Source organism: Podarcis bocagei, assembly GCF_964188305.1.
Source record: "Podarcis bocagei genome assembly, chromosome: 14".
Classification (NCBI taxonomy): Eukaryota; Metazoa; Chordata; class Lepidosauria; order Squamata; family Lacertidae; genus Podarcis; species Podarcis bocagei.
This window is the reverse complement of record NC_138139.1, coordinates 12113353-12134707: the sequence shown is the minus strand read 5'-3', so window position 1 is coordinate 12134707 and position 21355 is coordinate 12113353. Positions and strand designations below refer to the sequence as shown.

Below are 21355 nucleotides of genomic sequence, written 5' to 3'. Positions count from 1 at the left end.
CTGAACCCACTACTGATGCAGGAGATCCTGCATCCTATGGCATCCCCTGCTAGTTAGCCATCCAGCCTCTGTTTGGAAATCTTTTAACAAAGGAGTGTACATCACCTTCCCTGGCAGCCTATATCACTGTTGATTAATGTAAACCCTCAGGAATTTATTCCTTAACATTTCATTTGCTTCAGCCCCGCTGGTTCGTGTCCTGCTCTCCAGAGCTATAGGAAAAATAGTTGGCAACATCATGTACCTTCAAATATATGAAGGTTGCTATCACACCACTTCTCAATTCCCTCTTCTCCAGGTTAAACATTCCCAACACTTGTATTTATTTATTGAATTTATATACCTCCCTGTGATCAGAAGGTCAGAGGTTTGAATCCCCGCGACAGGGTGAGCTCCCGTTGCTCGGTCCCTGCTCCTGCCAACCTAGCAGTTTGAAAGCACATCAAAGTGCAAGTAGATAAATAGGTACCACTCTGGCGGGAAGGTAAACGGCATTTCCATGTGCTGCTCTGGTTCGCCAGAAGCGGCTTAGTCATGCTGGCCACATGACCCGGAAGCTGTACGCCGGCTCCCTTGACCAGTAAAGCGAGATGAGCGCCGCAACCCCAGAGTCGGTCACGACTGGACCTAATGGTCAGGGGTCCCTTTACCTTTTATGAATCGAAGTAACATCTGTGGAAAAAAACAATGTGGTGTAAAACATGTTTTGATATCTCACTCTGTCCTCTCTTTACAGCCATTCCTTCCTTTTTCAGACAGTGGTGTGATATATGATTCTGATGAGAGCATCCACAGTGAAGACGAGGATGAGGATGCTTTCCTCTCCGATATGCAAATCCTGGAGCACAAGGATGCCAACTCTTACAGGTAGCAGCAGGGGTTGAAATGGATGCATGCAGAACCTTCAGCTTTTCTTCTGATATACAGTGCTGTTTTTTTCTTTAAAAAAATCCTTAGAAAACCACAATTTTACAATTCAAATCGGGGGGAAATAAATACAGTAAATGGACAAAAGTACAAAGAACATGTGTTACCTCATATTGCACCGCTGACAGCTCACAGTAACTTCCACACTGGCATGAGGTTGTGTGCACTAACATCTTTCCAATTCCTCCCGGAAACACTGGGAAAGGAAATGAAGCCGCCACCGGAGGTGGTAACAACGAAACTGACCAATCACTGTGCTATATTCCAACTCCTACTTCACACATTAAACGCTCGCTTCCGCCTGAGATTCAGGAAACACCGTGACAGGAAATGAGGCTGCCATCGGGAGTAGCAACGGAACTGACGATTCACCATGCTACAGAAGAAACTATTTTTTAAAATAAATTTTAGTTTCTTCTCCCGTTAGATTCACAAAATGTTTAGGGGTATGCGTACCCCTGCATCCCCCCAGGGAAAAAAAGCACTGGATATAAACTAGATTTCTGGGGGTCCCTTTTACTATTCTATATTTTAATAAAGGGACTAACATTTTAGAAGTGCTTTCTCACAAAATAGCATACGTACGCTATTCTAGTCGACAATCCACTTCATCAGATGCTAAGGTGAAACTGCAGAAAGTGGTAGTGCAAATACGACTGTATCTATCAGGGTGGCTACATATTTATTGAAGGGATAGACGTCTGAAGGGTTATAGTTATATTTTGTGTATCAATAATCTGCCTTCATTTCTAGGTGTGGTGCCAGAAGGGGGAAACTTGGTTACTTTAAAAATCTGATTTTCTTTTGTTTTAGTTGCTGAGATGTAGCAAAAGCAGATGTTGTTTTCATGCTTTAATAATAATAAAAAATTAAACAGTCTGCTACCTTAGGGTGATGTCCAATATTAATCGCACTTTAGAGTAGACTCATTGAACTGAGTAGAATGTTCTGAGTATGATTAATGCTGGATATCCCCTTTGATTTGCTTGTTAAAAGCGAACCTTAAAACTTAATGGGTTCTATCCAGTGCTAATCCTACAGAGAGTAGGCCCATTGGCATTATGTCACATAACAGGTTCATTCATTTCAGTGGGTCTATTCCAAATTTGACTTGATATACTACAACCCCATGTTCTGGCAATTGAGCACTCAGTTCCTGAGCACCTTCAGATCCAGTTTGTTTTGTGGAACACATTTTAAAATGCAGTTGAAGTGGTGGTGCTAAATACCAGCTGTTGTAAAAAGAAAAGAGAGAGAGATAGAGAGTTTGTGTTGCACTTGGTAACATTTCAATTGTTTCCTTTTCCCCCTGCAGCTGGGCTCTTATCCATTTGGCGATGGTAAAACTTGCTCTGAACAGTATTAAGACCTTTTTCCCAATTGCTGGTTTAGAAATACCTGGTGAGTTGCTCCACGCTTTGTGAAAACAATTCTATGTGAAGAAGCAAATCCTAAATCCAAGCTGAAGCATGTTTACTCAAAAATAATATACAGTCAAACCTTGGTTGTCAAACATTATCCGTTCCGGAAGCCCGTTCGGCTTCCGAAACATTTGACAACCAAGGCACGGCTTCCAATTGGTTGCAAGAGCTTCCTGTACTCCAGCGGAAGCCATGTCAGACATTCGGCTTCCAAAAAAACGTTCAAAACCTGGAGCATTTACTTCCAGATTTTCAGCGTTCGGAAGCCAAAACGTTCGAAAACGGAGCCGTTTGAGAACCAAGGTTTGACTGTACCACCTTTCTTCTATGAATGGCATGCAAGGCACCTGAAGAGTCATTGCAAAGGAAACACATCAAGCAAGATACTTTATTTATTTTTAATCAACATTCTATGTGTCTGGGTAGGCTGAATGTTTTTAGCAGGTGCCAAAAAGAGTGCAGTGAAGGAACCTGCCTGATTTCACTAGGCGGGGAGTTCCAAAGTGTAAGATGAAGTTCTTATGAATGCAGAACAGGTTTTATGCGGCCCTTCTGCCGATCAAAGTGCCCAAGTGGGCATATATGGGGTAAGGTGATTTTGTAGGTAAACTGTTCCCAAGTTCTTAAGGGCTTTATTATTATTATTATTATTATTATTATTATTATTATTATTATTATTATTAATACCCCGCCCATCTGGCTGGGCTTCCCCAGCCACTCTGGGCGGCTTCCAAAAAAATATTAAAATACTGTAATACATAAAACATTAAAAGCTTCCCTAAACAGGGCTGCCTTCAGATGTCTTCTAAAAGTCTGGTAGTTGTTGTTCTCTTTGACATCTGGTGGGAGGGCGTTCCACAGGGAGGGCGCCACTACCGAGAAGGCCCTCTGCCTGGTTCCCTGTAACTTGGCTTCTCGCAGTGAGGGAACCGCCAGAAGGCCCTCGGCGCTGGACCTCAGTGTCCGGGTAGAAGGATGGGGGTGGAGACGCTCCTTCAGATATACTTGTAACACCTTGAACTTGACCTGCTAGCAATTTGGCAGCCAGTATAGATCACTGAGCACAGGTCTTACACGCTGACAAGGTCTCGCTCCTGACAGCAATCATGCTACAACATTCTGCACTATCAGCAGCTTCCAGATCAAGGACAAGGGAAGTTTTATGCAGAGTCTTATTCAGATCTGTGCTTGGCCTTTGTCCCGGGTCCTTCGGGGGGGGGGGGATGTTGTTGTTGTTGTTGCCAATGCGTACAATTTTATGTGAATAGTTGCTGAATTTTACATTTCTGTTTTAGAACTTCCAGTCACCTCACCGCTGGGTATCGCTGTGATTAAAAATTTGGAAAACTGGGAACAAATCCTTCAAGAAAGAATGGACCAGTTTGAAGGCCCACCACCCAATTATATCAATACCTGTTTCACTGAAGCGGGAATAGGACCGGGAGCAGCTGCCACCCGAATAAAAGCAATGGTTGACCCTGAAAACACACCGTTCAAGTAGGTTCCCCCTGCCCCAATGAAAGTAGTACTGTGGGCTCTAGTGGAAAGTGAACCAATTTTAGTAACGGACATGATCATCTCATTAGGGATAGGGAACTCATGGGCCTCCAGTTGTTGTACTCAAAATTCCATCAATCCTAGGCAGCACAGCTGGGTCTTAGTAATCACAGCATCCTTTTCCAAGTGCTCGCAGACTGACTGTTTAATTATCTGTTCTAGGACTTTTCTTTCCCCCACTTTTTGAAGATGGGGATATTTGCCCACCTCTGGTCTGCAGGGACCTCACCTGTTCTCCAAGATACACTTAAAAAGCTTGAAATGCCCGTGGCCTTTATTTTTGGTTTACATTATGGTATATGGTGGTGCTTTGTTGATTTATTTGCTTCTTTCAGCAGTTTTCTCTCTTTTGGTTTTGCTTGGGCTTTTAATGGGATGAGACTCCATGAAACGCATTATTCACAGAGGCTCCTTGTAGACTCTCTTTGGGGAGATGCTTCTTGTGTTCTGCTAAACTTGAGAACAGACTGTATATACTTTGATCTGTGAATGAACAGGCTTTTTCCATGTGACCTGCGTCCCTCCACAACCCTGATCTATAGAATCATAGAATCATAGAGTTGGAAGAGACCACAAGGGCCATCGAGTCCAACCCCCTGCCAAGCAGGAAACACCATCAGAGCACTCCTGACATATGGTTGTCAAGCCTCTGCTTAAAGACCTCCAAAGAAGGAGACTCCACCACACTCCTAGGCCCAGCTACACCTGGACTTTCATTTTCCTGATCAAAAGCAGTTGACAGGTCCTTAGGATTAAGAATGGCACACAAGCAATGTGTTTCTTTCAAACCCCGCCTGTATCTAGTATTTTATTGGGCTCTTTTTATCTTCTTCCAGTTTTATCCTTCCTTGCATTTTTTTAAAAAGAAAAAGAGAATTCTACAGTAACACCCTTCTTCTCTCCCCCCCCCCCCAGATCAAAAGATTATTCAGCACAGCCAGCCAAAAGGCTGTGGCATTTTCTGGTGAAGCAAGAATTATTGCAAGATACTTTCCTCCGATACACGTTCACCAAGAAAAGAAAGCAAAGTGAGGTAATGTGCAAAAGAAGAAAGACTCAAATGATACTCATTGAAGTTATAAGAGTTTTCTTCTGCCTTGGAATCATTTGCTGGTTTTAGTGCTTGTTATAATGACTGGGTTTTTTGTCCTCCATTAGCTTTAGCGGTGTGTTAAAGTGAGCCTGACTATGCACTGTGTTTTTCATTTGTAAATACACACACACACACACACACACACACACATTTGTATTGTCCAGTCATATAAAGCATATCAAGTCATTGTACACCAATAAGTACAAATGCAATAGAACACAAAATACCATAAGAGCAGTACAAATTGTCTTACATAAATGATGATGACACGCATTAGCTGACTTTTGCAGGATATTAGTGTCAGTGTAAAGCAGGTGTGTTGAACCTTTGGCCCTTGGGATGTTGCCGAACTGCCACTCCCATTATCCCTGGCCATTGGGCATGCCTACTATGGCTGATAGGGACGCGGATAGCGCTGTGGTCTAAGCCACTGAATCACTTGGGCTTGCTGATCAGAAGGTCAGCGGTTCGAATCCCCACAACGGGGTGAGTTCCAGTTGCTCTGTCCCAGCTCCTGCCAACCTAGCAGTTCAAAAGCACGCCCATAGTATTCCCTGCTGCCAAGCCATGGTTTAATAACCAGGTACATTTCGCCTGGACCAAGCCCACCCTGTTTCCTATTTCAGTTCTTTGTGTTAAGTCTGCCTCCCTCTTTCATACTACAGGCCACGTAACTTCTAACTAGTAAGAAAATCTTGCTAGTAAGAAGCTTGTGTGTGTGTATTTATCTCATTTCATTATTATTTGCTTACTATGCCATATGTGTTTGCATTCATCATGGAGGTGTTGCTTTCCTAGTGAATTTGTTTCAGCCCCCCGCCCTTAAAAGCATTTGTGCAATGGTTAGCTGGTGTCGTTTTAAACACCAGCTTGGAACATTTTCATTCTTCTCCTTTTTGTATTTGTTTGTGCATGTGTTTTGTGTTTGTGACTGTGGTGCCGTATAGTCTGTAGAAGATCGCGAGAAGCAGGTCATTCACAACAGCGTAGCGGACGATTACAAACACAAGGTAGTAGTATCCCACCTCCCGAACCTTTCGCTGCACTTTTGAAGCTTCTCTGGGGCTGCCTTTCCTTACTCCCACTTGCTAAAGTGACAATAACAACACAGATCTGTGCAATCTCTCCGTTGGGACCCAAACCTGTTTACTAATGCTGAGATATGCTGCATAACACCTTGGGTCACTTGCTTGCACGCCGGTTTTGTGTGTCAGGATTGGAAACATAACATCTTTTGGCTCCTGGAACGCTCTGGAGAGTACATGGAAGCCCAAGGACGAGTTTCCTCCAAAACCACATCTATTAAACCTCTTCTGCATGCTTCATTTGCGTCTTGTCTTTTCAGTTGATTCATACCACTGCAAAACAGTTCAGTGAACCTGTTTTTTTAAAAAAATCTCATTGTAATGTTTTGTAGGTCGAAGCAGAGCTCGGCTACCCTGGAGGAAGAGCAAAAATTATACACAAGGAGTCTGATATGATCATGGCCTTTGCAGTCAATAAGGTAAAGTCCTTCCTCTCCCGGCCTCCTTCTAAAGCCATGGTTCCCAATGTGGGGCGCACACCCCACAAGGGGGCAATTTGAGAATGAGTTATTAACAGTGATTTTTTGCATTTCTTATGATTCTAGGGGACTCATATACAGTATACAGTGGTGCCCCGCAAGACGAATGCCTCGCAAGACAGAAAACTCGCTAGACGAAAGAGTTTTCCGTTTTGGAGGTGCTTCGCAAAACGAATTTCCTATGGGCTTGCTTCACAAGACGACAATGTCTTGCGAGTTCCTGCTGGTTTTTTTCCCTTTCCCCCCTATCAGCTGATCCGATCAGCAGATAAACCGCTAAAAGCCACTAATAGCGCTAATAGCGCTAATCCGCTAATCCGTCAATGGGCTTGTTTCGCAAGACGAAAAAACCGCTAGACGAAGAGAATCACAGAACGGATTCTTTTCGTCTTGCGAGGCACCACTGTATAAATATGTATTGTGACATACACATTTTAAAAATTAAAATCAGAATGTACACGGTGGTCAGCTGGTGACCATAGAGAGGTTATCTAAACAGAAAAGGTTATCTAAACAGAAAGTGCACTGGGCACATTCAGGGGGATTGGCGCTCTGGGAGTGCTCAGTCAACAGTTGTGAAATTTTCCCCTGAAAGCTCAGTAGCGGCTCAGTTGGAGCCGTCGCCATTTTTCAGAGTGGTGTTTTGGGCCACTACCTTCTCTGAGCACTGGTGAACCTGACGAATACCAGTTTTTGGTACTGAAAACATGTTCTTTGGAAGCTTGTTTAGACCAAGTTAATGGCCTTTTAGGCTTCCTGCACGTGAATAGGAGTTCACTTTTTGAATCATAAGAATTATATGTCACCGGGGGGCGGGTTGGCATCAGGATTTTAGAGATGTTTAGGTGGGGCATGGCCAAAAAGAGGTTGGGAACCACTGCTTTAAAGCCAGTGTGGTGTAGTGGTTCAGTGTCAGACTAAGAGCTGGGAGACCAGGGTTCAAATCTTCATTTGGCCATGAAGCTCACGGGCGTCATTGCCTCTTAGCCTAATCTACCTCGCAGGGTTATTGTGGGGATTAATTGGGTGCGGATGTGGCTGAAGAACCAAGTATGCGGGATGTAAGTGCAACAAATAAACATTATTAAGTAAAGTTACTGCTTTTCAAATGTCCTTGTGCTTGCCGTAGGGCCCAGGGCTTAAAGCGTCTCGCTTCTCTCTTTTGTGCTGTGCAGGCAAACATCAACGAGATAGTGTTAGCTTCTACGCATGATGTTCAGGAACTTGATGTCACAGCCCTGCTGGCTGCTCAGTCTTACATATGGATTGGAGAGGAGTTTGACCGAGAATCTAAAAGGTTGGCTATTCATGCCTCGCGGTTCTATTTAACTGGAGAGTTGAATGCATAATAAATACCTAAAATATGCTGTTGTGTCTGATACAGAAGTGGTAGCTGGTGCAGAATGCATTGGCAAGACTGCATTATTCACAGAGGCTCTTTATGGAAATGCAGGGGGGGGGGATGTGCCTTGTGTTCTGCATAACTTGAGAACGCATTGCATATACTTTGATCTTCTGTGAATGAGCAGGCTTTCTGTGTGACCTGCGTCCCTCCACAAGCCTGATCTATAGGCCCAGCTACTCCTGATCTTTCATTTTTCTGATCAAAAGCAGTTTATCATCATTATCATCAAACCTTTTATTGGCATCACATACAAACATTCAAAACAAATCAATACAGAATGACCACTTCCCCAGTGGCACAAAACATTTGCTAAAAGAAAGGAGGCAGAGCAGTCTATCGCCGCATCTCTAGGTCTCCAGGGAGGTCAGGCATCTGCAGTGTATTTCATGACAAAAAACCAAATAGAGATATTTAGCCACTAACTTGGTGAGCTCCTGATCATTCCCCAGTAATAGAAAATGTATGACCTCCAACTCTGGTTTCCATTTGGGTATACAGAGTTGATCTAGAAATTGCTGACGGAGATCAGCATATAGTTTACAATTAAGAACCATATGTGTAAGGGTTTCCACCAGGTGGTCTTCACATGAGCAAGTTCTTTCTCCTTCCACCCTGCCTGAGAACCTTCCCCAAAGGAGGTTTGATGGACTTGAATTAAACCTGGCCAGCGAAAATGGGGGTTAGGATCAGACAGGCATACAGACAATGTGTTTCTTCCGTACCCTGCCTGTATCCTCCAGTATTTTATTTGGTTACAGGCAACTGCAGGTGTTCCTGGAAGAGACAGATTATCTAGATCCACTTCAAATTGGGTTCACACACAATCAAATTGGCCTTGGTTGCCCAGTTGGATGACCTTTATCATGAAAGGGACAGGAGGAGTACAACCGTGTTAGTTCTGCATGGTTTCTCAGTGGCTTTTGATACCATTGGACATGCGATGGGATGTGTACTAGAGGCACCGTATGACAGTGGTTCTGTCCGTATCTCCAGGGCTGTGTCCAAAGAGTAGCCTGGGTGAGTGTTCCTCGGACCCCTGGCACTTGTTCTATGGGATTCCTCAGCATATTATCCTTTCCCTAGTGCTATTTAACATTTATATGAAACCATTGGGAGCAGTCCTAAGGCATTTTGGAATAGCCACCAAGTACACTGATGGCATACGGGACGCAGGTGGTGCTGTGGGTTAAACCACGGAGCCTAGGACTTGCCGATCAGAAGGCCGGCGGTTCAAATCCCTGTGACGGGGTGAGCTCCCATTGCTCGGTCCCTGCTCCTGCCAACCTAGCAGTTTGAAAGCACATCAAAGTGCAAGTAGATAAATAGGTACCGCTCCGGCGGGAAGGTAAGCGGCGTTTCCATGCGCTGCTCTGGTTCGCCAGAAGCGGCTTAGTCATGCTGGCCATATGATCCGGAAGCTGTAAGCCGGCTCCCTAGGCCAGTAAAGCGAGATGAGCGCCACAACCCCAGAGTCAGTCACGACTGGACCTAATGGTCAGGGTCCCTTTACACTGATAGCACACAGCTCTACTTCATTGTAAGATCTGAATCAGGAGAGGTTCCAGATTGGTGTCTGCACGCTCAAGTCTCAGGTTCAATATCCAGCATCTCCAGTTAGCGGTGGAAATGTCCCTTGTTTGAAAGCCTGGAAAACTGCTGTCGGTTAGTGTGGGTAATACAGTGCTATTACACAAGTAAGCTTCCTAGATTACTTCATACTGATAATGGGAGGAAGAAGGAAGAAGCTTTCCAACACCTCCTACTGTCTTGCCTGTAGCGAACGATCAGGGCAGTGCCCATGACAGTTGTTCTGCCTCTGCATCTCCCCACTCCCAACTCTGACCGAATAAACGGTAGGATTGCCCTGCAGATATACTGTCAGGAATGCGTATAGTTGCTCACAAAGTAAACAGCCAGGACTCCAACCTGCCTTTTACAGGTTTTATTGGTGCAAAACTATGTACAGTGCAGAAGTCCAAAATCCATGTCTGCCTCAATCACTAGCAGATTCCAAGAGTGCTTTCTTCCGGTTTCCCCTCCGGCACAAAAGCCGGGGCAACCCCCCTCTCCTCTTCTTTTCCTTATGTTTAATTCCCTTGCAAAAACTATGCGACGGAAGCGGCACGTCAGTCCCCCTTTCTGTTTCCTTGGGAGCAGTGTTGTGGCTCATCTCAGCCTGTGTGAGCCTTTGCTTCACACACACACCCCTTTCTCTCTTCCTCCGTTTCTCCTGAGGCTTCGCCTTCACCAGTCTCTGACGAGGTGTTGCTGCTCAGCAAAGGGGGAGACTGCCTGTACGTTCCTGCCTCCCTCCCCTATCTTGATGGCAGTCCCCTGACATATACTGCATTATCCGTTGTGAAAAGCGTAGGTGCAGCCAGTGTCGCACCAACTTTCTCTTAAGACAAAGTAACTAGATCTTAACTAGGTCTGTTTTTCACCTTTTCAGTTCGGACGACCTCGACTTCCGTGGCTCCACCACGACGCTCACGCAGTCGAGCACGGCGTCCTTTGCGGTGGCTCAGATGCAGCCTGTCTCCTCTTCGTCAACTTCGTCTATGCCATGGTTGGGCAGCGGGCAAACAAGTACTGGAGCTGGCGTGGTAAGTGACTGTGTCTCCGTGTGGCTGTTCTAATCCGCCACACCACAGGTTTTCAAACAAGCCTGGGTTGCACTCATTGCAGCTCTAAGTTAAAGCCACTTTAAGAACGTGAGAAGAGGCTGCCGGGTCAGACTAGTGGCCAGTCTAGTCCAGCATCCTGTTCAGACAGTGGCTAATTATAATTATAATTAATAATAATAATAATAATTTATTATTTGTATCCCGTCCATCTGGCAGGGTTTCCCCAGCCACTCTGGGCTGCTTCCAACAAAGATTAAAAATACATCAAAATGTCACATATTAAAAACTTCCCTGAACAGGGCTGCCTTCAGATGTCTTCTAAATGTCAGGTATTTGTTTATCTCTTTGACATCTGGTGGGAGGGTGTTCCACAGGGCGGGCGCCACCACCGAGAAGGCCCTCTGCCTGGTTCCCTGTAGCTTCACTTCTTGCAGTGAGGAAACTGCCAGAAGGCCCTCAGCGCTGGACCTCAGTGTCCGGGCAGAATGATAGGGGTGGAGACGCTCCTTCAGGTATACTGGGCCTTTGAGGCCGTTTAGGGCTTTAAAGGTCAGCACCAATACTTTGAATTGTGCTCGGAAACGTACTGGGAGCCAAGCAGGTTCCTGTGGGGAAACCCGCAAGCTGGATCCAAGCACAAAAGCCCTCCCTGGTCCCTGCATTCAGCCTCCAGCAGTGGAGGCAAAGCAATAGTCATCATGTCTAGCAACCATGGATAGCAAGCATTGTGGAACATTGCTGTGGCAAGACAGTACATAAGCAGGTAGGGACACAGGTGGCGCTGTGGTCTGAACCACTGAGCCTCTTGGGGTTGCCAGTCGGAAGGTTGGCAGTTTGAATCCCCATGACAGGGTGAGCTCCCGTTGCTCTGTCCCAGCTCCTGCCAACCTAGCAGTTCAAAAGCACATCAAAATGCAAGTAGATAAATAGGTACCGCTCCGGCGGGGAGGTAAACGGTGTTTCCATGCGCTCTGGTTTCTGTCACGGTGTTCCGTTGCGCCAGAAGCAGTTTAGTCCTGCTGGCCACATGACCCAGAAAGCTGTCTGCAGACAAGCGCTGGCTCCCTCGGCCTAAAAGCGAGATGAGCACTGCACCCCATAGTCGCCTTTGACTGGCCTTAACCATCCAGGGGTCCTTTACCTTTTTACTTACATAAGAAGGTTGCTGATAACTTGTTTGCACAATAGTAGTGCGATCTGTTGCCCAAGTTTTTCCACTGGATTTCTCTGTTGCTCAACAATTAAAACTCACTTGTCATGGCCATCTCTCATGGATGCATTAGTTGAGATTCCTGCATTGCAGGGGGTTGGAATAGATGACCCTCTGTGCCCCTCCAACTCTACAATTCTATTATTATATCTGTCTCCTAGTGTGCTAACAAACAGGGAGCTTTGGATACAGCCCTTTGTCGTCCCTGTGCCCCCTTAATTCCATAAAAGATATGAGATGGTGTAATGGCCACTAGATGGCAACACATGCCAAATTAATTGCAAGTTTTACCCCATCGTAAAGGATGTCCTGATCATAGAAAAACCACGCGCTGTTTAACTCCAGGATGCCTAATGCAGTTTGCATTTTCTTTCACATAGCAGGATGTGCCAAGAATGTTTGGAGGTGGGAGAGTGTGCAGGATAAAATGACCAACATGTTCAATTTTTTAAATTTTATTTTATCTTTGCTGCTGAGAAGTTAGGGCCGACAAACCATGCTTTGTACAACCAGGGCACGGAGGCTGCTTTGAAATTGCTCCCTTTGCCAAAATAGCCATGTGCAGCAACTCAGCTCATGGATCAAGATGCTTTCCTCACACCACTGCAAATGGTTGTGTCCCCCCCCCCAACACACACACAGACATCTCCCCCCCCCCCAAAAAAAATCAAAAAGATCTGAGGTGGCACAAATGTTTTTAAAGTTTTTATTTATACTTTTCTGGTTTATACATTTCATTAATTTTACAATCATTTTAACACTTCCAAGTTTGACTTCCTCCCCCCTCTTTGTGCAGTTCCTTAAATTTATTTTTTAATATCTTCTGCATATCCCAATTCATTTAATTTGCTACCTTAAATATATACTCTTATGAAACTGCAGGTTATTACAATAATCCTGCCAATGTTTTTATCTGTTTGCAATTTACCGTATCTGTAAATATTCAATATACCATTTCCATTCTTTTATAAAAAGTTTGTTATCTTGATTTCTTATTCTTCCGGTAAGTTTTGCCATTTCTGCATATTCCATAAGTTTTTGTATCCATTCTTCCTCTGCTGGGACTTCTGCTTCTTTCCACTTTGGGGCGAGTAGCATTCTTGCTGCTGTAGTCGCATACATGAATAAGTTTCTATACAGTTTAGGTAGTTCTGTCCCTATAATCCCACCCCCCAAAAAAACAACTTCTCGGTTTGTTTGTTTTTTACGAAGATTATTTTGAACATCCTTTTCAATTCATTATATATCATTTCCGAGTAAGCTTTAACCTTACCACAAGACCACCACATATGATAAAAAGAACCTTCTTTCTTTTTACATTTCTTTATTTCTTCTTTATTTTTACAAATAAAACAGCTTTATCCACATGATAAGCTCTCATGCATAAAGGGATGACTACATGGCAATAGCTGACATGTATGGTAGTTTTGAACCTGCAGCCATAACATGCAGAGACATACAGCCTCTGAGCTGAAATATGAGATTTTGCTCTGATCCACTCAGATATAAATCGCACCAAGTTCACTGAGAGATGCTTCCAAATTAGTGTAGGGAAGTTTAGGACATCTGAATACGAAAAGACACCAGAACCCACATACAGTGGTACCTTGGGTTAAGTACTTAATTCGTTCCGGAGGTCCGTTCTTAACCTGAAACTCTTCTTAATCTGAAGCACCACTTTAGCTAATGGGGCCTCCTGCTGCTGCCGTGCCGCCGGAGCACGATTTCTGTTCTCATCCTGAAGCAAAGTTCTTTACCCAAGGTACTATTTCTGGGTTAGTGGAGTCTGTAACCTGAAGCGTCTGTAACCCAAAGCGTATGTAACCCGAGGTACCACTGTAATCTCTTACTCTTGAGTATTATTGTCCAGACTTGTAGAAAAAGTGGATTGATTATGGTTTCAATTTCTTTCGCATTAAGCTCATCAAGCGGAATTTGAATAACGTTAAGAGAATGACTTCCCATCCAGTCCATCAGTATTGTGAGTAATTTCTGTGCAGCAGTTCTAACTGCGGGAGAAATAACGGGGGGGGGGGGGGAGAGAAATGTAATATGTTTGCAATTCCGTGGGAGTCTAACTAATCTGCAATTCCTGGCCCAGTACACAAACTGAGATGCAGCCATCTTTTGATTTCCTTCTCCCAGTCTTGCTGCGCAGTTCTCCCACCAAAAAAGGAATACAGAAGTTGTGCATGTGGGGGGGGGGCAAAGTAGACAGAAAAATGTGTACATCATCGAAAGTAAGATACAGTATTTTTGTATTTTAGGGGAAATCACTTTCAAACCATGCATATTGGGCAGATTTGTTTACCAAAAAACGCATTTGTTAGGAGAAATATGTGCAGAAATGCATATGAATTTTCCTGCTGACTTTTCTAAAAAGTTTTTAGCAGATTGAAGATTGGGGATAAAAAGTTAGGAAACAGGGAGAAAGTAGTTGGAGCAGATTTCATAGGAGCAGGAAATAGGGGTATAGTAATTGCGATCTACTGCATTTTCTTCTTTCCTTTAGTGAAGTGTTAACTTGGTCTCTTGTGGGTGTGTTTCTCAGACCTTACAGGAGCCCAGGATGGTAGCGTCCGGATGTTTGAATGGACAAGGCCACAACAGTTGGTGTGCTTCCGACAAGCAGGCAATGCACGAGTTACTAGATTGTATTTTAATTCTCAGGGCAATAAGGTGAGTGGTCCCATTTGTACTTCTGAATCAGCACTCAGGCTTCCTCTGGCCTGCTTACCTGGGATTAAATCCCATTGAACTTCATGGGGCTTAGTGCTTAGTAGGACTGGATTGTTTATTGTTCTGCAGATCCTTTCCTTAAAGGACAGTGTTCTGCAGTCATTAGAATAGGACTAGTCACACCAGTAGAGGTAAAAGATGTTGAATGGAAGAAGCATAAATACAGCAACAAGCTGTGTTAAGAGTTTGTTAACGAGCATTACTGAAAAGTCCATTGTAAAACTTCGGTCACAAGCATTTTCTAAAAAAGAGAACGAACACAAAATTGTGCTGACCACAGAGCTGTGATCAAAGGGAAATAGGGAGCTGCCTTCTGCAACCTCAGACCGCATGCCCATCTAGGGATGAGGCATCTGTGGCCATCCAAATGTCATTGGATGCTGGGAGTTGTAGTCTCAACAACACCTGAAGGGCCACAAGTGTCCCCATTTCTGGCCCAAAGTGATGGTTCCTGGTCTCTAATAAACTATCCCATCTAACAGCTGCAAAAAGTTGGAATTTAAGAAAATGTTAAGTGCGTAGCTGTCGGGAGCAAGCCAGCAGTGAATCACACTGTGCAAGTTGGGGTTAACTCTTTATTAGCAAAAATATGATCTGCACAGGCTGGCAGAGTGTCATGAGCACAGCAGCTCACCCCTGGTAGGTCTTCCCCCATGGATCAATTGCTGAGACTGAAGGCCCCTGCCTCCCCACATCTGCCTAAGTCCCCTCCTTTCCGGGGATTCCCCCAAACAATCAGTGACTGCATCTGTGTGAAGCCAACGTCTCCTCTGCCCTTTTTATGCCTCTTCTGATTCTGGGAGACAAGTGGGGAGGGGGGCTTGTCGCAGTAGGACAGGGAGACACCTGTGACACTTCACAAATCTAAATCATCTCTGCCTGTTGGCCTCCCTCCTCTCCTGCTTCAGCTTCCGCCTCTAATTCTGAACTTCTCTCTGCCACAGACTCTCCCTGCTCACTAAGCCCTGTTCCCCTTCAGCTTCCAGCACCTCCTCCTCCCAGTCTTCTCCCTCTGACCACTCACTGCTGTCCTACCACCACTCCCCAGTCTCCGAGCCTTCTCCACTTGGTGGTTTCCCAGCTGGTTCCTCCCACCATTCCTCTGCGTCCAACCCCTCCGTGACAGTAGCCTGGAATAACAGTAGCAATATAGGCCCTGGTTACTGAAAAAATAGCTGCTCTTGACACCGTTTTCATAAAAGTCAAGAATTCTGTTATGAAATGAGTGGCGTCTGTCTCTTGCAGTGTGGTGTGGCTGATGGAGAGGGATTCTTAAGTATCTGGCAAGTAAACCAAACTGCAACTAATCCTAAACCTTATCTGGTAAGTAAATCAAGCCAAGTTTTTATTTTGAGTCACCTCATTTCTGGTCCCACTCCCCAAGTTTTAGGAAAACTCAAAGTAGGAAATCCAAGGAGTCAATTTGGTTGCAAGTTTCGAATTGCCTCTTCGGTGTACCGTCAGCAGTCTTCCCCAACCTAGTGGCCTCCAAATGCCTTGGATTTCAACCTTCCTCATTCCTGACCATCGTCTGGGACTGATGGAAGTTGCAAGTTCTGCAGCACCTGGAGAGCAGCTTCTGTAAAGGGCAGTGTTAAATGCATGCAGATTTGAACTTGATTTTTGAACTCTGATTCCCAGGAGGTGACATGGACCTTCCTAAGGGAATAGATTCAGGTTAGCCATGTTGGTCTGATGCAGTCGAAATATATAAAAATTTTATATAAAATGTCCAGTAGCACCTTAGAGACAAACTAAGTTTGTTCTGGGTATAAGCTATTGTGTGCATGCACACTTATTCAGATAAGTATATATATTTCTTCTAGAGGACAAGGATCTAGAGATCACGCTAAGGGTGGCCAAACTCTGTGCGACTGCCATAAAACGTAGGGAACAAGCTGTACTACCAAAATGATTAAGGTTTTAAATGACAATTTTAGGTTATATTTTAGTGATCAAGATTTAATATATATTTTTAACTGCCGCTGTATCTGAATTGTCTCTGTTATACCCAACTGCAATTCAATGTATTCCTGCTGTGTTTTATGATTTTCCTGATATTGTAAGTGAGCTGGAACTGCCCTGTGACCGTAATAATAAAAAATCATATATATTTCTTCCCAAGGGAAGTTAGACAAAAAGCAGAGGGAGATTTATCGTTCTGTGTTTAAAGATTGTTCTCAGTTGTGGGTGTGGGGAGGCGACTAATACCTTGGGATGCAGAGTGTAAATAATCTACTATCCCTTTGTAATCAACACATACAGCCAGAGTGGTGTAATGGTTGGAGTGTTGGAATAACTCCCAAAGGGCCAGGGTTCAAATCCCCACCCGATCACTGGGTGACCTTGGGCCAGCCACTCACTCACTCTCAGCCTAACAGTTGTTGTTGTGAGAATAAAATGGAGACAAGGGGACCTCTGTACACCTTGAGCTCCTTAATGAAATGTTTAAATAAAATTAAACATAGAGCAACTGTGTGGTTACACAAATAGAAAGGGGGAAGCCTTTTAGGGGGGTGCTCTTTGGAACACCCTCCCAAGGAACCAACATTTGCAGTATCAGAGCAAGACATTCGTCTTCGCCCAGGCATTTATATTTGTCTTATGGTGCCTCCTGGCTTCATATGTTTTATAGTTTAAGTGTTCTGTTGCCCCTTCATTTTACTCTCTTAAGGAAAGATGCCAGTTGTGATGTTTTATTCTGTTCTATTTATATTGCTGTACATCGCCCTAGAATCCATCATGATGAAAGGTGGTTTTCAAAGTGTTTCAAACAAAAGAAGCAAACCCATGTTTCTTGGGTTATGGCCCTGCCTGCACTAGATGGTTAACCATGGTTTGGTTTTTGAACTTTGCAAGGCACAGGAAACCCTTAATTTATGAGTGCAATGTCCTTTAAGACTTTCACATTTTTCATTATTGTTTATCTTCTCAGCAATTGCAGAAAGAGAAATGGCAGTTATAAATGAGAGGGTTAATTGCTTGCTTTGTTCCATTTCCTGTTCGTTTTCAAGCTGCCATTACGCTGTTCATCTGTAGCTATAACATTTGTGTTCCCGACTGTTTTGCTTGTGATGATGATGTCGCAGAACCCTCTGAAGTTGGCGCGAGCCCTTTCGTACCTCGTGGCTGATAGCATTTCTGTGTCTCTTCTGCTTTCTTTTTCAGAGCTGGCAGTGCCACAGCAAAACCACAAGTGACTTTGCATTCATTACCTCTTCGAGTCTGGTAGCCACCTCTGGGCAGTCCAGTGACAACAGGTCTGTCCAAAGGGCAAAAAAAATGGGAGGAAGGAGCGATCGGTACACGTGGAGAATAAGCAATACTAATTTTATTTTTGCGTGTCTTTTCTTCTTCCCAGAAATGTGTGTTTGTGGGACACCTTGGTGTCACCATCCAACAGCCTCATACATGGTAGGTTTATTGCAATACATCTTTGTATTAGCTCTGTGATGTGCAAGTGATTTGAGATGCGTTCCTGTATTCCTGGAAGTTGTGGTTAGGAGTCTTGCTTAGTCCTGCGGATGGTGGTGTGTACTGCCCTTTTGCTAGCGATCATGTGCTCCACAAGCTCATATTTTTGTTGGAGGTGCCCCGATGTTTGCCGCTGGCAGTCATGCCAGGTACAGCAGTGGAGGCCGGTCCATTAAGGCAAATGGGGCACTGCTCCACCAATCGCAGCCAGCCCTCTACCAGCCACCGCTTGCCAGCTGTCATACCTACAGCCAATCACAGGGCAGCTGTGCTTTTCATTGGTTTTGGCTCCACCTACCGTTTGGGTTCACTGCCTTCTGCCCCACTAACCTCACAGATGCCTGCCACCACTGAGGTACTGTCAACTCAGATACAAATTGCTGGTTTTAGACACTGATGCCCATGGGTGCCAGCCAACATGGCCAGTGGATGGGGAGGATGAACCTTTTATATTATTATTATTATTATTATTATTATTATTATAATGGTTGGCAGTTACTCGTGCGTAATCCTGCTCCGTTTGAGCATCGGATTGCCTGGTTAAACCCTCCGGACTACGCAGCCCATATTTGCGTGGCTGCCCTTAGTCACTCGTAGAATCTGTCTGTGGGCGTTTCTTAAAGCGCTGCCAACATATGAGTTGTTTGACGCCCAATCGTCTCCGCCTCTCACTGCGCGGGAGTCTCCTGCGCAGGGTGGGCGTGGGCAATGGGGTGCTTGGGCTCTCCTCGCTAACTTCCAACGAAGAGTCCTGGAGCCCCTGCACCTCCCTGTCCCGTTGCTCTCCTGGATCCCTGGTGTTACACTTATTCCCTTCCCCTTCTTCCCAGCTGAGTCTCCCTCTAGCGCTGGGACCTTCCCCTGCAGAATCAGAGACCCTCTCCTTCTCCCGTGCCACTGATGGCAATTCCCTGACAATTATTATTATTATTATTATTATTACTACTACTACTGTTGTTGTAAAAAAAAAAAAGCACAAAAAAGCCTTAAATATGATGGGGGGATAAATTTGCTGCTTAAGGGTAAAACAGGAGCAAAAAAGCCTGAATTACTGTGCGGGGGACTCAAATTTGCTGCAAAACAGTAAAAACGGACGCTCAGGAGCACGTTCGGATTCCGGGGCAAAATTCGAAAACTGGAACACCTACTTCTGGGTTTGCAGCATTCGGGTTCCGAGTTGTTCAGGAACCAAGCTGTTCAAAAACCGAGGTAGCACTGTACTAAAAGCTTGCTTGGTCGTTTGTTTCGTCGCTCAGCCTTCACTTGTCACGATCACGGTGCCACCGTGCTACAGTACGCACCCAAGCACCAGCTGCTGATTTCGGGAGGCAGGAAAGGGCACATCTCCATCTTCGACATCCGACAGAGGCAGGCCCTGCACACCTTCCAAGCCCACGACTCTTCGATCAAGGCGCTCGCCCTCGACTCTTCCGAAGAGTGCTTTTGCACGGGCTCCGCAGAAGGCAATGTGAAGGTAAGCGGAAGTTCAGGCGAGCTTGTGCTCTGTAACCTCTGATAGGTAACGGTAAAGGGACCCCGGACCATTAGGTCCAGTCGTGACCGACTCTGGGGTTGCGGCGCTCATCTCGCTTTATTGGCTGAGGGAGCCGGCGTACAGCTTTCAGGTCATGTGGCCAGCATGACAAAGCCGCTTCTGGCAAACCAGAGCAGCACATGGAAACGCGGTTTACCTTCCTGCCGGAGTGGTACCTATTTATCTACTTGCACTTGGACGTGCTTTCAAACTGCTTGGTTGGCAGGAGCAGGGACCAAGCAACAGGAGCTCACCCTGTCACGGGGATTCGAACCACCGACCTTCTGATTGGCAAGTCCTAGGCTCTGTGGTTTAACCCACAGCGCCACCCGCGTCCCTTGTAACCTCTGATACAGGTTGGCAAAAGACATTTTGTGTGCACTGCATAGAAAAATGGTGCAGGTGTTGCCCCGTTCTGCAAGGCTGACTGCTCCGCTCCTCAAAATTGAGGTGCATGCAGTGACTTCCATCCACCACCTTCATCCGGATAGCTCTGTCGGTAGAGCATGAGACTCGTAATCTCAGGGTCGTGCGTTTGAGCCCCACACTAGGCAAAAAGATTCCTGCATTGCAGGGGTTTGGACTAGATGACCCTTGGAGTCCCTTTCCAACTCTACGATTCTATGAATACTCTGGGCAGACAAAAGAAAGTACTGTATTTTTCGCTCCATAAGACGCGCCTGACCATAAGACACACCTAGTTTTTAGAGGAGGAAAGGGGGAAAGCCCTGTTTTTGGGGGGATCAGCTCACAGTTGTACAGCTTCTTTTGCAAAGAGGAAAAGTCCCTTTTTTGAGGATCAGCTCAAAGTTGTTGAGTTACTTTGCAAAGGGAAAAAATCCTGTTTTTATGGGGTTCAACTCACAGTTCTGCAGTTTCTTTAGGAAAGGAAAGGGAGCCGTTTCTGCAGTTTCCAGACAGATAATCTCATCAGCCAGTCGCATGTCGCTGGGGAAACAAACAGCCTCCTTGCAGAACATTCAACAATGGAGGCCTGGGCAAGGGGGCGGGGCCGGTAAGGGAGCTAGTGATCAACCACACATTCACTCCATAAGACGCACAGACATTTCCCCTTACTTTTTAGGAGGAAAAAGGTGCATCTTATGAAGCGAAAAATACGGTACTTCTTCACGTAGTACATAGTTAAAACTATGGAACTCACTGCCACAGGAAGCAGGGTCAGCCACCAACTTGGAGGCTTTGAAAGAGGATTGGGCAGGTAACTTCCTGGAAGAATAAGAAATCAAGATAACAAACTTTTTAAATAAAAGAATGGAAATGGTTTATTGAATATTTACATATAAATTGTAGACAGATAAAAACATTGGCAGGATTATTGTCATAACCTGCAGTTTTACAAGAGTATATATTTAAAGTAGATGCATAAATGAGCAAATTTAGTTAATTTGGATATGCGGAAGATATTAAAAATAAATTTAAGGAACCGCAGAAAGAGGGGAAAGGAAGTCAAGTTTTGAAAGGTTAAAATGATTGTAAAATTAGTGAAATGTACAAACCTGAAAAGTATAAATAAAATTAAAAAAGAAAGAGGATAGGCAAATTCATGGAGGCTAAGCCTGTCTGTGCCTAAACCAGACTGGCTTAAACAAGACTGGCTTAAACCAGGTCTAGACCATTTGTACACCCAGGCCCAATATTGTCTCTCTTACCTAGCAGCTGTCGTCTAAACCACTGAGCCTCTTGGGCTTGCCGATCAGAAGTTCGGTGGTTCGAATCCACACAACGGTGTGAGCCCCTGTTGCTCTGTCCCAGCTCCTGCCAATCTAGCAGTTCGAAAGCACACCAG

The 21355-nt window shown here is 44.9% G+C and overlaps 1 protein-coding gene across 7 annotated transcripts in view; it reads left to right on the top strand.

Annotated features, from left to right (window-relative positions):
• DMXL2 (Dmx like 2) overlaps nucleotides 1-21355 on the top strand; it is a 100476-nt gene that overhangs the window by 76327 nt on the left and 2794 nt on the right. For 4 of the 7 annotated variants that reach the window (XM_081169948.1, XM_081169946.1, XM_081169952.1 and 1 more), the window contains 14 exons: nucleotides 737-867; nucleotides 2243-2328; nucleotides 3644-3845; nucleotides 4821-4938; nucleotides 5946-6008; nucleotides 6416-6502; nucleotides 7738-7859; nucleotides 10417-10570; nucleotides 13722-13782; nucleotides 14353-14480; nucleotides 15786-15863; nucleotides 17709-17800; nucleotides 17902-17954; nucleotides 19271-19488. In XM_081169948.1, coding sequence (XP_081026074.1) covers nucleotides 737-867; nucleotides 2243-2328; nucleotides 3644-3845; nucleotides 4821-4938; nucleotides 5946-6008; nucleotides 6416-6502; nucleotides 7738-7859; nucleotides 10417-10570; nucleotides 13722-13782; nucleotides 14353-14480; nucleotides 15786-15863; nucleotides 17709-17800; nucleotides 17902-17954; nucleotides 19271-19488 — 1593 coding nt within the window. The remainder of the gene's footprint in view (nucleotides 1-736; nucleotides 868-2242; nucleotides 2329-3643; nucleotides 3846-4820; nucleotides 4939-5945; nucleotides 6009-6415; nucleotides 6503-7737; nucleotides 7860-10416; nucleotides 10571-13721; nucleotides 13783-14352; nucleotides 14481-15785; nucleotides 15864-17708; nucleotides 17801-17901; nucleotides 17955-19270; nucleotides 19489-21355) is intronic. The other 3 variants (XM_081169949.1, XM_081169951.1, XM_081169950.1) reach the window with 1 other exon arrangement.